The sequence below is a fragment of the Lissotriton helveticus genome, chromosome 4_1 (assembly GCF_964261635.1).
Source record: "Lissotriton helveticus chromosome 4_1, aLisHel1.1, whole genome shotgun sequence".
NCBI classification, from domain to species: Eukaryota; Metazoa; Chordata; class Amphibia; order Caudata; family Salamandridae; genus Lissotriton; species Lissotriton helveticus.
In genome coordinates, this window is record NC_136063.1 from 1,314,267,247 (window position 1) to 1,314,280,678 (window position 13,432).

Consider the following 13,432-nt stretch of genomic DNA (forward strand, 5'->3'; position numbering starts at 1 on the left):
TTTTGTTCGGCTGTGCCAGTGAAATGGTATGATCCGCAATATTCAGATTCAACAAAATTGGTGATATCAATTCCAATTTATGCTCTTGTCTATAATACCTAGACCTTATTCACTCAAGGGCAAAACGACCCACTGATCTTTTTCTAGACTTTTATTTCAATATTTATTCTTCAGTGACCAAACATGTAAAATGGATGTTTGAGCAATAAACAACACGGTCCAAACCAGCAAACTGCCAGTATTAGTCTTTAAGTCTCGTCTAAGGTATTACAAACGTAGTCTGTATATTGTGATCGTCATGGGCCAGTTTATACTGGTGATCCATATTTAAAACGGATGTAAAGAAACTGTCATTTTTATTTATATAACTTTTTATGACAGCTACATCACTACTTTTCACACTGTTTTTAGGTTGTCTGTAGGGAAAAGCTCTAGTGGACCAAAAACATATTGCACGCTTAGGGCCTGCCTATTGCTTTTGTTGGTTGGCTTTGTTGTCGCTCTCATTGCTTCTTCTTTATTGGTTTGCTTCCTCATCATGTATTTTCCCCTGCCCTGGATCATATCCTCCTTCCCATTTTTTGACTCTGACTTGTATCCTTCCACAGCTAATATTAAGGAACTACTTCTTTCATGAAGCATTTAGTGGCTTCCTCCTCATCTGCCCCACTTCCAACCAGCTCCTCATACCCCTCGTGGTACTTGTAATTTTTCTGCGCATGGCAGCTGCCATTTCCTCCAGGGACACTCCTCTATATAAAAAGTGGTTTAGAGCAAATTCAATTTATTTTTTATGTACCAATGTAAGTGGAGTCTGTGATATTAAATGAGTAAATAAAAAAAGAGAAAGAAAATGGCACCCACGGTGTTCCATAGGAATGCCCATGTGTGGTTACGCATGCACACAAGTCATTAGATGATCTCGATGTGATGTGCCTTGCTATCTGTAAACTGTCCTAATGTCTGAAAAAATCAATAAACAGATCCAAACAAAAATGCATAAACAAATGTCATTACGGATGTGTGTACACTTACAAAATGAAACAACCACCAGGAGTGGCGCACCATGCCCCCTTTTCTATCTCTTTTTCTGCAGATTCTACACTGGCAACAAGCACTGGCAAAACCAATAGATCGACAAGGCGAGACCCTCTTGGCTATGCTAATTCTTCTTGCTAAATGTTCTGGAGTAGAGCATTCTCAAGCCCCCTCGGTGTAGCCAGGATTGCTCAGTGCAATTTAGGGTATGCCTCAGGCTTTCATACTACAAAAGCAGTCACTGTGCACCACTGTGATTTGCAGTGCTAGAAAGTCAGGATGCAATTTGTCAGCAAAACACAAAGCAAAGACAACGCTTTCATCACAGTGTCAACACTTACATGCAATGATGTTCCCATATCTGTTCTTCATTCTGTTTTCATCTTTCTTTGCCGTGTCCCACGGGGCAGACTGTCCTTCAAAGAAACTCTGACAAAGAAAATAAAAGATTCAAAGTAAAGAATGTGACAGAAACTATTCATGCACATTGAAAAGTATCTAAGTTAATGGAAGGTAAGATACATATGACTCTTAACAGGAGCTTTAGAGACCAAATCAACCACAATACGTTTCTAGTTTAATTTTTCTTCTTTGCATTTGAACTGGCCAACTCTGACAACAAATGTTCAAGACGGTTCGACTTTATGACCCCCTTGGACATGAGCAACTGAAAGCAAAGGTCTTATGTTTTGAACTCTACTTCATTACACATAAATTGGAGTGATCCACCATTGTAGCACATAATGGGCGGAGTCAGTGCTCGAACTGGAAAACAGTTACTCCAGAAACCCATAAATTGCGGATAAAGATGTGGCAGAGAAAAGGGGGTGGAGTCACAAGAGGCAGCGCTTGAAAAGCAGAGGCTGACAGTCAACTTATACTTTTTTTTTAATATGCTGCAAACAATGTGGCAAAAAGAACAGATGATGGACGGAATGTTGAACAAATCAAACATTCACCCACAAGTCACAGATCTGGGTTAAATCCATTGTTATTTTGCAAGCCACGCCATTCCAGTTTAGACCCAGCCATATGTAAATCAGTCTTGACCCTGCTCCCCATGGGAACAGGCCAGGTCCTCCCTGCACCAGCAACAAGCATCCTGGGACCGGTTTCGGGGTGTCACCCCTCATCAGTCAGGCTAGCTTGAATCTGGTGGCGTAGAGAGCAGGGGACACATGTCTGGGCATACCCTTCCCACTTAGGGTGACAAATGCAAAAAGAACAGATGATGGACAGAATGCTGAACAAATCAAACAGTCACCCACAGTCACAATTCTGGGTTAAATCTTTTGTTATTTTGCACGCCACGTCATTCCAGTGTGTGACAGCTAATATGATCTAGCTTACTCAATTGGTCACAAAGAGGCGGCATTTTAAAATATCTTACAGGGTTAAGGCACCTGCTGCAGAGATCTTTGTATGCTCAACAATTTTGGGGGTATTGTAAGAGTGGTATAATAATTCCGATGGTCAATGCAGTTCTGGGAGAGTTCTGTGTTTTGCCCAACCACAGTTTTGACTCATATATTACCAAAGAGTTGATGTGCCTGCTGCAAAGCAAATTGCGTAACATGCAGATCACAGATTTGTATTTTATATAGAGAGGTAAGTGGGCTACTGCTTTTAACACCGAGACCATTTTGTTACTTCCAGTTCATAAATTGTAATCCTTCTAAATTAGCACAATGGCCTATTCATCAGAATCAAGAAGCTGCAAGAAAACTGTAAGTCATGGGTTTAGATCCTTATTGTTTTTTCTCTAAGATTGTAAAGAAAGGCTCCTCTGGGAATTAATTAAATCTTATTAGAACAGACTATCCCAATTACTGTGTTACTGCGTTTCTCCCAGTTGTTCACTCTTAACATGTGATTTCTGCACCGTATAACCCTAATTGTCTTAAGTAGCATTACATGTACATTGATTTACACAGTTGTGTGATTTAAATCAGGCCTTTGTTTGTACCCGGCTGATAGTGAAAATATGAAAGGCACGTCGCTGCCTGATGGTTGCTGCACCCAATAGAATACAGACAATGTATGGGGGCTGCTGAATTGAGTCTTGGTGTTGGGAAATTACTTCCAGACCAATTATGCATATTTCCCTCAGCCGGATCCCATATCTGGCCCAGAACTGGGGTCCTTCGTGATCCCGCTACTTACCAGCACTGGGCAGCGTCACTGTTAGGAAGCAGACACTTCTTGTGCTAATGTCCTGGAAGTGCCATACTCAAGTGCTGCCAATGGCAATGATACTAATGTGTGGCCCTACATGTAAGTAATTGCACGTTAACCCAATGGCCAATTATGGGATAGAGCAGTACTTAAAAGGGTGTCAGGTCCTGACTTTCTAAGGCTCATTACGATGGCTCGTGCACACACAAGCCTTTTTACTCCCATAAGAGCCTGTCAGTCTCGGTCCACTCTCCACGTATTAATTCCCATTTTTTGTCAGCAATAATGAGGATAATGATTCCTTTTAAAGTGTTTCAAAGGGGATCAAGTAGAAAACGGTGAGGTCACGACACCTCTCTTCAGGACTCATCTACCAAATTAACATAAAAAGTTCCTAGAAAATTAGGATCGTTATCAATTTAAAACAAACTTCTCATCACATCTCTCATTCAAATGAACATGCTTTAGGTATTCGAAATAACCCAGTACAACATTTTTTTGTTGTTGCAATTTGTGACTGTTGGCAATCATTCTAATATTAATGGATGAACAGTTGAGGCATTTTATCAACGGTCCAGCTTTACCACAAAAACAATTCTGGAGTTTGCACAATGCAGCATATTGGCAATTAGAAAACAAATTGAAACAAACAGGAACGAAATATGTGTTATATTTGTCACAAAACAAAAATATGACCAATGATTTGACATAAAATATATTTTACAGTGCATTTTTCCGGTTCTCAGGGAAAAAAAAGAACATTAGCCTCCCTAAGAAGTCGACTTTTCTTTCATATAAAAAAAACAATCTGATGAAAAAAGACTCGGCTGGGTAACATAGAATATGGATATTATGCGATGTATTCAACTACGCCCTTTACTTGCCAGCAAATGAGCTTTGTAAACACAAAGCCTGACTTCCCAAACTCTAATGTTATACTGTCGGAAGACTCCGCCAGTCGAGTAAATGTCCCCCGACCAGCCACACTAGGTGAAATGTCAGCAAGGGAAGTGACTATGGTTGTTTCTGCCACTTGGCTCAATTTTGCTTTATTTGAACTGTGTTCTTAGTAAGGTAAGTTCAATACATGGAAGGTTGCATACTTGAAAAACATGGGATTACTTTGCATATATTGGAACAAACATTAAAAAACTGTATACACTGTTTAAAAATAGTTTTCTTACACTTGAATTATGAACGGCTTTCTATTTGTATATGAGCTTTCTTGAAAAAATGTCAAAGTTTTGCTGGACACTGCTAGGGACTGCCTGAAAATGAATAATTCGCTGTACAAATTAACAAACCCGTCGGCTAGTCCTACATTAAGGGCAATGTAGGAGGCTGGTTTGCGACACCACATGGAAAACAAACTACCCTTTTTAAGTAAGCAAAAAATGACCCATCAGAAAAATAAATATAAAACATAAAATGAAAGCTGAAATTAATTTAGAGATTGGCTTACAGGCTCTTACACTGAAGTGGACTACTTTTTAGCTTGCTGTGTAGAAGTGCAAGAACACAATGCCATCACTCACAGTGGAGACAGCCAATGGCTGAAGTGGGCTGACCCATTGTCCCATGCTCTATGCTATAGTGGGCAGAAGTAAAAAACTAATGACCAAATGTCTCATAATGTGCATACCCCTGCACATATCAGAAATAAAATCAACTAAAGCAGCCAAGGGAATTTAAAGCCGCACCGCCCTATGTGTCACATCAAAGTACATTGCCTTGTGCTTAACAATGTTGCCCACCGGAGGAGGGGCTTAGCGCGCACCCAAGATGGTCGCGTGAGCTCAGAGCTCCCGGACCTTCGCCACCTCCACCGATCATCCTGCATCTTATCCTGATTTAGACGACGGGCTTTTGTGGTCGTGCCCTTGCTGATCACTTATCCGTTTTCGGATTGCGATTTGGTCCCCGGGAACTGAAGATAAGGACTTTTGAACATTTCTGGCCTGCTCCATGGTACTGCCCCGGGCTTGCTTTCTCTGCCAGCCGGGTGGTAATCGAATAACAACGGCCCAGGCGAGGCTCCCATGCCCGGTCTTCTACTTTCGGTTTCGATTCCTGTGGTCTGGCCTCATTGACTTTGCCTTGGTCGCCCTGGTCACTTGTTTCTTTCACTACCGTGTCATCGTTTGGTGATCTGGACTTTCGCTGCTCTTTGATCAGTGGCTGGCCCTCCACCTATTCTCCGAATTGAGCCGGGCGCATCGAGTGTAGCCATTTTTACTAGGTCTCAGAATACCCTCCGGGGCGCCCGACCTAAAATGGCCACCAAGCCCGAGGTGGAGAGGCGCAGGACCAGACCGGCAACTCGGGGAGGTCCTGTGCAGTCCAACGTTATGGATCGCTATACCCTCACTAAGGGATCTCCGAGTGGCATGACTAAACCCCCGGCCACCTTTGGGGATGACTCCCTGTTGGGTGAAGAACCGTCGTTGAAAGACGTCATGGGCGCCATTGCTGAGATGAAGGCCGCGTTGGGACAACAGTATGAGGCCCTGACTCACAAGCTGGACACGGTTGCTATAGATGTTACTCTGATCAGGGCAGACCTCGCAAAGACTAACGAGAAGGTCAAATCCCTGGACCTGAAGACATCCAGTCTTGTCGCCGACGTCTCTGAATTACAGACGGAGGTCGGTAATTTGAGATCCGCCCGTGACTACCTCTCTCGACGCTTGGACGATTTTGAAGGCCGCGCACTGCGGAACAACGTCCGGTTGGTTGGTGTCCCGGAGACGACGGACTCGTCAGCGTTGGACCTACTGGTGGAGGACCTTGTCCTGAATCACCTAGCGCCCAAGGGCCTGAGCAAGTTTTTTGCAGTGGAACGGGCCCACCGAATCCCGAGTGGCCCGCCCAAGCTGGGAGCTTCACCGCGCCCCATCATTGCACGGATCTTTAACTTTCGTGACAGAGATGCGATCCTGCAGGCGTCCCGCACATCGGGCCCTACGAAATATGAAAACGCCGCGGTCAACTTCTACCCGGACTTCACCCAACAGGTTCAGAAGCAGCGACTGGGATTTCAAGGGGTGAAGAAGAGACTGAGAGACAGAGCCATGAAATATGCTATGCTTTTCCCGGCTCTACTGCGTGTGGTTCACAATGATAGAACATTTTTCTTTGACCATCCTGGAGCTGCTAGTGACTGGTTGGACTCGTTGCCCCCTGGACGGGAACAATTTGATCATTTGGAACACTCTGGTGGAGCGGAGGGCGGCCTGATGGAGCAGGAATAGGGAGTGAAGCGGCTCCTGGACCAACGTATTGACTTTCGGCAGTGGTTTGATGCTATGCTACTACTGTCCGCTACTGTGTTGTCTTAATGGGGTGTGGGAGGGGGTCGGGTGTGTCTTCCTCCTCTGGGGTTCTTTTCGTAGATTAGTTGTATGTTAGGGCGACAGGCACACTGCAAGTTGGGGTGGCTTTTGAGTCTTACGCAGGGGTGCGGGGTGGGGGGTATGATGTTGTTTTGGGGGTTTGGGGGGTTCAAGTTTATGTTTTTTTGTTTTATTCAAGGCATGGTACTGATGTTCTCCTGTGTTGCAGTGTCGCGGCTGGTGTGGGGGGGAACCTGGGGTGGATTCCGGGATGGGGGATAGGGGACTACGCATTCTGTGTTGGAACGTAAATGGGTTGGGAGACAGAATTAAACGGGGGGTGGTTTTACAGTTGCTAAGACGCTTGTCTCCTGATGTGGTTTTGCTTCAAGAAACGCACTTGCTTGGTAATACGTGCCTCGCCATGAATAGGCGGGGATACCGTCTCGTGGCCCACTCGGGTTTCACTTCCGGCTCCGGAGGGGTGGGCATTCTGGTTCGAACCTCCCTCCCTCTTGCTGTAGATGACGTTATACTTGATGATAGGGGGCGTTATGCCGCTATTGTTGGGCGCTGGGAAGGGAGGGTGATTACTTTGCTCTCGGTTTACATACCCCCAGGCCTTCAAACTACGACCTATGCTGATCTGGGAAGAGTAATCCTGGGAGTCCCCGAGGGTGTACTTGTAGTAGGGGGGGATTTCAACTCTGTAGTGTCTGGAATGTATGATCGTTACCCTCCCCGTGTCCTCGTTAAATCTCAATCCTGGCTGGGAGACTTCCTAGAGGCACTAGGGCTAACCGATTGCTGGCGTTTACATCATCCTGGGCAACGGCAGTATACTTTTCACCCCGGGGCCCATGGCAGCCTTTCGAGATTGGATTATGTATTGATGCCCTCCTCCCAGGCTTCCCTTATAGGGGAGGTGAAACATCTTGCCAGGGGTATTTCGGATCACTCCCCGCTGTGGTTAGTTGTGAACGCTCGTCTGGGGTCGGGAGGTCGGGTTGCCCCGATTAACCCATGGTACCTCCGTGATCCTAAGATTAGAGTGGAATTACTTAAAGCAATCGATCGTTACTTTGCTGAAAATGTGGGTTCAGTGTCCTCTTCTATCTCCTTGTGGGAGGCGTATAAAGCTTTCATTCGGGGACAAGCCCTCTCATCGATTGGCAATGTTAAGAGATGTAAGCGGGAAGAGGTTGTCCGTCTTGAGACTGAACTTACCATCCTTGAGGGAGAGTTGGATTCTGGAGCCTCCCCTGAGAAGCTGCACTTGTTAGACCTAAAACAGCACGAATATAGAGCACTTGTAACTGACGCTGCGAAGGAGATGGGTCGTGAACAGCAGGGGCGTTTGTATGATGTGGGAGATAAGGCTGGGAAGTTGCTTGCTTGGTTGGATAGGAGAGAATGCGCGAGTCGAGTTATCCCTGTCATAGTTGGTGTGAATGGTGAAAGTATCACTGACCCTGCTGGGATCGTTGCGCGGTTCGCCGATTATTTTCGGGTAGTGTACTCCCCTGTGTCCGATAGACCAGAGCAGGACTCCCGCTTGCTTCTACGCGATATCTTGCTGCCATGCCTGTCTGACCCGGAGCCGGGCCTGCTGGAAGCTCCGCTCACGGTTGATGAAATTGCGACTGCTATCCGATCGATTCGCTCAGGGAAGGCCTCGGGCCCTAATGGACTCCCCATCGAGCTTTACAAGCTCCGTCCCGACGTACTGGCGCCGTATTTGCGATCGATGTTCTTGGAATCCCTGGAGAAGGGGTCTCTTCCTCCTGATCAAAGGTTGGCCTCCATAGTGGTTATCCATAAGGAAGGAAAGCCGCGTGACCGCTGCGAATCCTTCAGACCTATTTCCCTGATCAATGTTGAACCTAAGATCCTGGCCAAAGTTCTTGCTACTCGTTTGGTGTCTGTTATAGGAGATCTTGTTCACCCGGACCAATCCGGCTTTATACCACATCGCAATACGGCACTTAATCTTCGGCGCCTCCATGGAGTCCTAGCGCGAGCCGGGACTCTGCGGGAGTCGGCCATCTTGGCGTCCCTAGAAGCCACTATGGCGTTTGATACGCTTGAGTGGCCTTATCTTTGGGCGGTCCTTTCTAAATTCGGTTTTGGGCCCGCTTTTATCCGTTGGGTGCAGCTGCTTTATGCTGACCCTTTAGCCCAGGTAGTGGTGAATGGGCGTGTTTCGGCCTCCTTTGCGCTTGGTAGGGGTACGCGCCAGGGCTGTCCTCTGTCCCCACTTCTGTTTGCTCTTGCTTTAGAGCCATTGGCGGCTTGGTTGAGATGGGAACCATCCTTGAAGGGTATTAGATGGTCTCCGGAATTTGAAGACCGTATATCTCTGTACGCGGATGATATACTCTTATACCTTACGTCGCCCCGGAAGTCGTTGATCGTCCTTTTTGACGTTTCGACTTCTTTCAGTAAAAATTCCGGTCTAGTCATCAATTGGTCAAAATCTTGTGTTTATGTTCTTTCCGGCGATGCTCCCCTCCTGCCACGTGGATGTCCTATTTCGGTGGTGCTCGAGGGGTTCAAATATCTGGGAATCTTTGTTACCCTAGACCCCACGCTTCGTTACGAGCGCAATTTATTGCCCCCTCTCCGACGTCTTCGGGCGGATATAGAAACGTGGAACAGACTCCCTCTCTCTCCCCTGGGACGAGCGGCGTTGTTTAAGATGATGTCGCTCCCCCGATTTCTTTATGCGCTTCAAAACACGCTTGACGTAGTGCCAGCCGGTTATTTCCGGGAGATTGAATGTCTACAGCGACAATTGGTATGGGGGGGCCGTTCTCGTATTGCCCTTTCGAAGCTCACGCTCCCTTGGTATGATGGTGGCATCGCTCTCCCGGACATCCGTCGCTATTATTGGGCCTCTCAATTAGGGGCCATCAACCACGGCACCTATGCTCATTCACTAAACCCGGCCTTTGCGATGGATAAATGGTTGCTGCCCGGCGGCGATTACAACAGGGCTTTATACACGAAGTCAGCCGGTGGATCTCTTACGGGTCCCACTAAAACAGCGGTGGAGGTGTGGTATCGGGCTACGGCGGCCACGGGATGGGCTGACAGACCGACCCGGGCTACTCCACTCTATGCCTCGGATAAACTTGGCTCCCTTTGGCAATCGAAGGGATTCGATCGGTGGGACATGATTGGGATCAGCAGGGTCGATGATGTGTGGATCAAGGGTAGGATCAAAACGTTTGAGGAATTGAAAGTTGAGTATGGATTGAATGATAGGGAATCCTTTCGGTATGCGCAAGTCCGGCACGCAATCTTGTCTGTTTTTCCCCCGAGGCTCGGACGTGCCGGAAGCATCCCCGCTTGAAGATCGGATTCTAGATGGACATGTTCCTGATAGCACTATTTCGCTCATTTATAAAAAGCTGATTAATACCAGGATTGACTTATTGGAAGGCCTCCGAGGGTTGTGGACCAGTGATGGTCTGGAGCTCGATGATGAAGACTGGCAGGCCGCGATCTCTTCCCCGAAAGAGGTGGCTATTCCGGCACGCCTTCGGTTTGTCCAACTCAAAATTCTGCACAGGGTGTATGTGACTGGCCCGCGTCTGGTGCGAATGGGGTTCTCGACGGATGGATTGTGCAGGCGTGGATGCGGCATGGTGGCCACGTTTCTCCATTTGATTTGGGAATGTCCGGCAGTGCTGAGCTATTGGAATCGCGTGCATGCGGTGATGAGTGAGGTTACGGGTGTGCGGCTGATGCCTGAAGCGCGGAGGTGCTTGCTGAACGTCTGGGAGCCGAATGATTACAATCTGGCGCAGCTTCGATTGGCGACCTTGGGTAACATGATTGCCAAGCGTGACATTGCCCAGCTATAGGGCGCCCAGAGGCCTCCGACAGTCCTAGTGTGGAAACAAAACATGGATTGGTGCATGTTTCGAGAAAAAACGGTTTATGTGTCCCGTGGCAAACCTGGCAAATGGGGGAAAATCTGGACTCAGTGGAACACATACCGTGGTGATATATGTGCTCCCCCCATATCGGACTGTGATATTGACTTGTCTTCCTCCCAACCTGATGTTTCCTCCGCAGGAATATAGATGTTTTGTATACTTCTGGTCTCCTTTCCCCCCCCCCTCCCCCGGATTTACTGTTTGCAACGATATCGGATTTACATCTGTACCCCCCCAAGGGCCAACTGGTGACACAATTCCTTTGTAATGCCTTGCCATGTTTTGTTTTTCTGTTTTCATGTTTTTACTTTCAATAAAGAGTTTTAAAAAAAAACAAAACAAAAAAAAAACAATGTTGCCCACCTCAGTGGTCCGCTGCTCATAAACCATACCCTACGATAAACAATTCATAAACAGAGAGGCAACAGAAACATAATCTCCATTTATGAATTGTTTATCCCTGAACATATATTTATCATGAATATTTTGGAAACCATGAGAATGGAACAACAGCTAAAGGTGGTTTTAGACCAGACCTAAAAATAGCCATGTTTCTATATGATTCTTTGCGCGCAATAAGGGCCATTTTATTTCGTATTGAATATGGGCTGAATCCTCTTCTTTTGAAGATAAACTTCAATGAATGCTAGGTGTGCCCAAGGCAAGTATCGCACCATCATCTTACACTTGGTGTTTAGCCACCAGCATTTTACTCTCTGGGACATTACATTTTTCTTTTCTCAATTCAAGAATTGAGAATAAATAATTCTGAAAGCCAAAAAAGCTGGTACTGGCCTCTAGTGTCACTCCAGGCATAGACGACTTGGCAACTAGGCCTTATTCTATATGAATATTTTGATACTACTGAAGAAAAAGCAAAATAGTTCTACAAAGTCAGAAAATAATAAATATGGAATTATAGATTTTGGAAACTGGATCAGGTTAGTGTTGGCTTGTGCACAGTGAGTTGAGAGTTTCTTCTGAATATTGAACAATAGAGAAGAAAATAGGGATTTCAGATTCAGAAACTAATGTGTATTCTCAAATAAACTGGTAAAGGTGACTGCTGTGTTTTTGAGGTAGGATACCTTCATAGGCCTCATTCTTCTATTATTAGTCATTTTTCAAGCCTGTTTAAGTTTGTGGAAGCATGACAGATCACGTCACTGACTAGTAATAACTAGTACTGTACAAAGTTAATGTTTCCAATAAACTGACTACATTCTCTTTTTTTTTTTAAACACAAATTGTATTGCATTTTTATATACAGATATACACCAGTGTGTTGCCAGGAAAAGCACAGCACACATTCCAGTCTATGGACCATAATAATGGAGAACAGGAATTTATGTTAAACACAGTACAGTTAATACAAATTTAGAGAAACATAAGCATGTTGACAGTGAAACGTTAGCAGAATAAGCTTCAAACACCCCTCTCCCAATCTTGTCTTCGTCCAGGCTTGCAGTTATAATTCACACTTCGTGCTACTCGGTGGATTTGTCTGTGTGGGGACAGGAGCAGTGGGACCTACTGATACGCCAAGAACTGGCATTTGTGGGCGAAAGGGTCATGAATCATAAACCATTGCGCTATGCATCATCCTATAACATAATGGGGTAGCGTAGGGGTATGACATTTTAGATGAAGGCTGCAGCATTATACCATGGAGTACAAACACAGATATATGAGGTCCACCCCACTCGAGACTGGTCATCAGTAACCTACTAAGCTGTGAAGGATTCAAGCAGAGCATCCCTACATAAGGGCATGAAAGGCATACTCACCCTACCAGACCGCCCACCATCACCAGGAATGCGAAGTACCACTACTAGCGCAAACCACCAGCATTGGCCTTGGGCACACTCTAGCCCCTGAGCACCACCAATACCGGTCTCATTTCCTTCGCAACCCTCACCTCAAGGACCTATGGTTGTAAAATGCAGGGGCTGGAGGCCGAACAACTGAGGCATTCACATTTCTAATGTAACACAGGCAAATATAGTTTCAGAAGGGTGTGGTTGAGATGTAATGAAATGAATAGAAGATGTACACAAATGAAAAGACGATTGCGTTCAGGTTGGTAAAAGTTTATAAATTTAAAAAGACAATGAAAGAGTCCAATGATAAATAAATGTTATTTCTGGCATCGTGCGAAATGAATGCAGAACCCAGAAACTATTCATGGAAGGTGGTGTAGAGTATGAGTTTTCATAATATACCTTGAATAGAAGTTCAAAACCCCTACTATACAGAGTTCCATTGCTTTGTAGCTAGGTTTACTCCTTTTAAAAGCACATAAATACATCAATGAATGCAAGAAAGAGAAACCAACGCTACAAAACCTAACATTAAAACGGGGCAGGAGACCATAGAGCAATTGTGCATCACAATGGCAATGAACTAAACTCAGTCAAGAACCAAAAAGTAAGTCTTCATTAGGAATCAATACTCAATTTATTAAATCACAATCAATCTGCTGCTGTACGGCAATTGATACCTCCATTTCCAAAGAACGAAAATGCAGACTAATTCCCCAGGTAAACCCCCCCTCAGATATCTTTTCACAGAAATGCACAGCTTGACGTGTATACTGTGCACTCTTGTTTGTCCTTATCCTTCTTGTTTGATGAAACGCATGTGTTCTCTGTCGCTTTCCCCTTCCGCACGTGGTGGTATTTCTGACAACTTTACTACAAATCACTACAAGTTCTGTGATCACTGGTACTGTGGGTTTATGATACTCATTTGGTTTTCTAAGATGAGACAGACCTTCTGGTCTTTTGCAACAAGTATGGCTTCACCAGATTGGTCTACACAACAACAGTGGAAACCACTGACCACCTTAACCTCCAGATCCCCTAGCACTTATCACTGATCAGCAGGATTATGGTCCAGCCATCATCTCCTGCACTCCAGTTTCAAAGCAGAACTTGTAGTCCA

At 45.5% G+C, this 13,432-nt stretch overlaps 1 protein-coding gene across 18 annotated transcripts in view; it reads right to left on the reverse strand.

Annotated features, from left to right (window-relative positions):
* The window catches only part of PTPRM (protein tyrosine phosphatase receptor type M), a 1,498,021-nt gene that overhangs the window by 216,637 nt on the left and 1,267,952 nt on the right, over positions 1–13,432 (reverse strand). For all 18 annotated transcript variants that reach the window (XM_078687901.1, XM_078687900.1, XM_078687899.1 and 15 more), the window contains one exon: positions 1,380–1,467. In XM_078687901.1, coding sequence (XP_078544027.1) covers positions 1,380–1,467 — 88 coding nt within the window. The remainder of the gene's footprint in view (positions 1–1,379; positions 1,468–13,432) is intronic.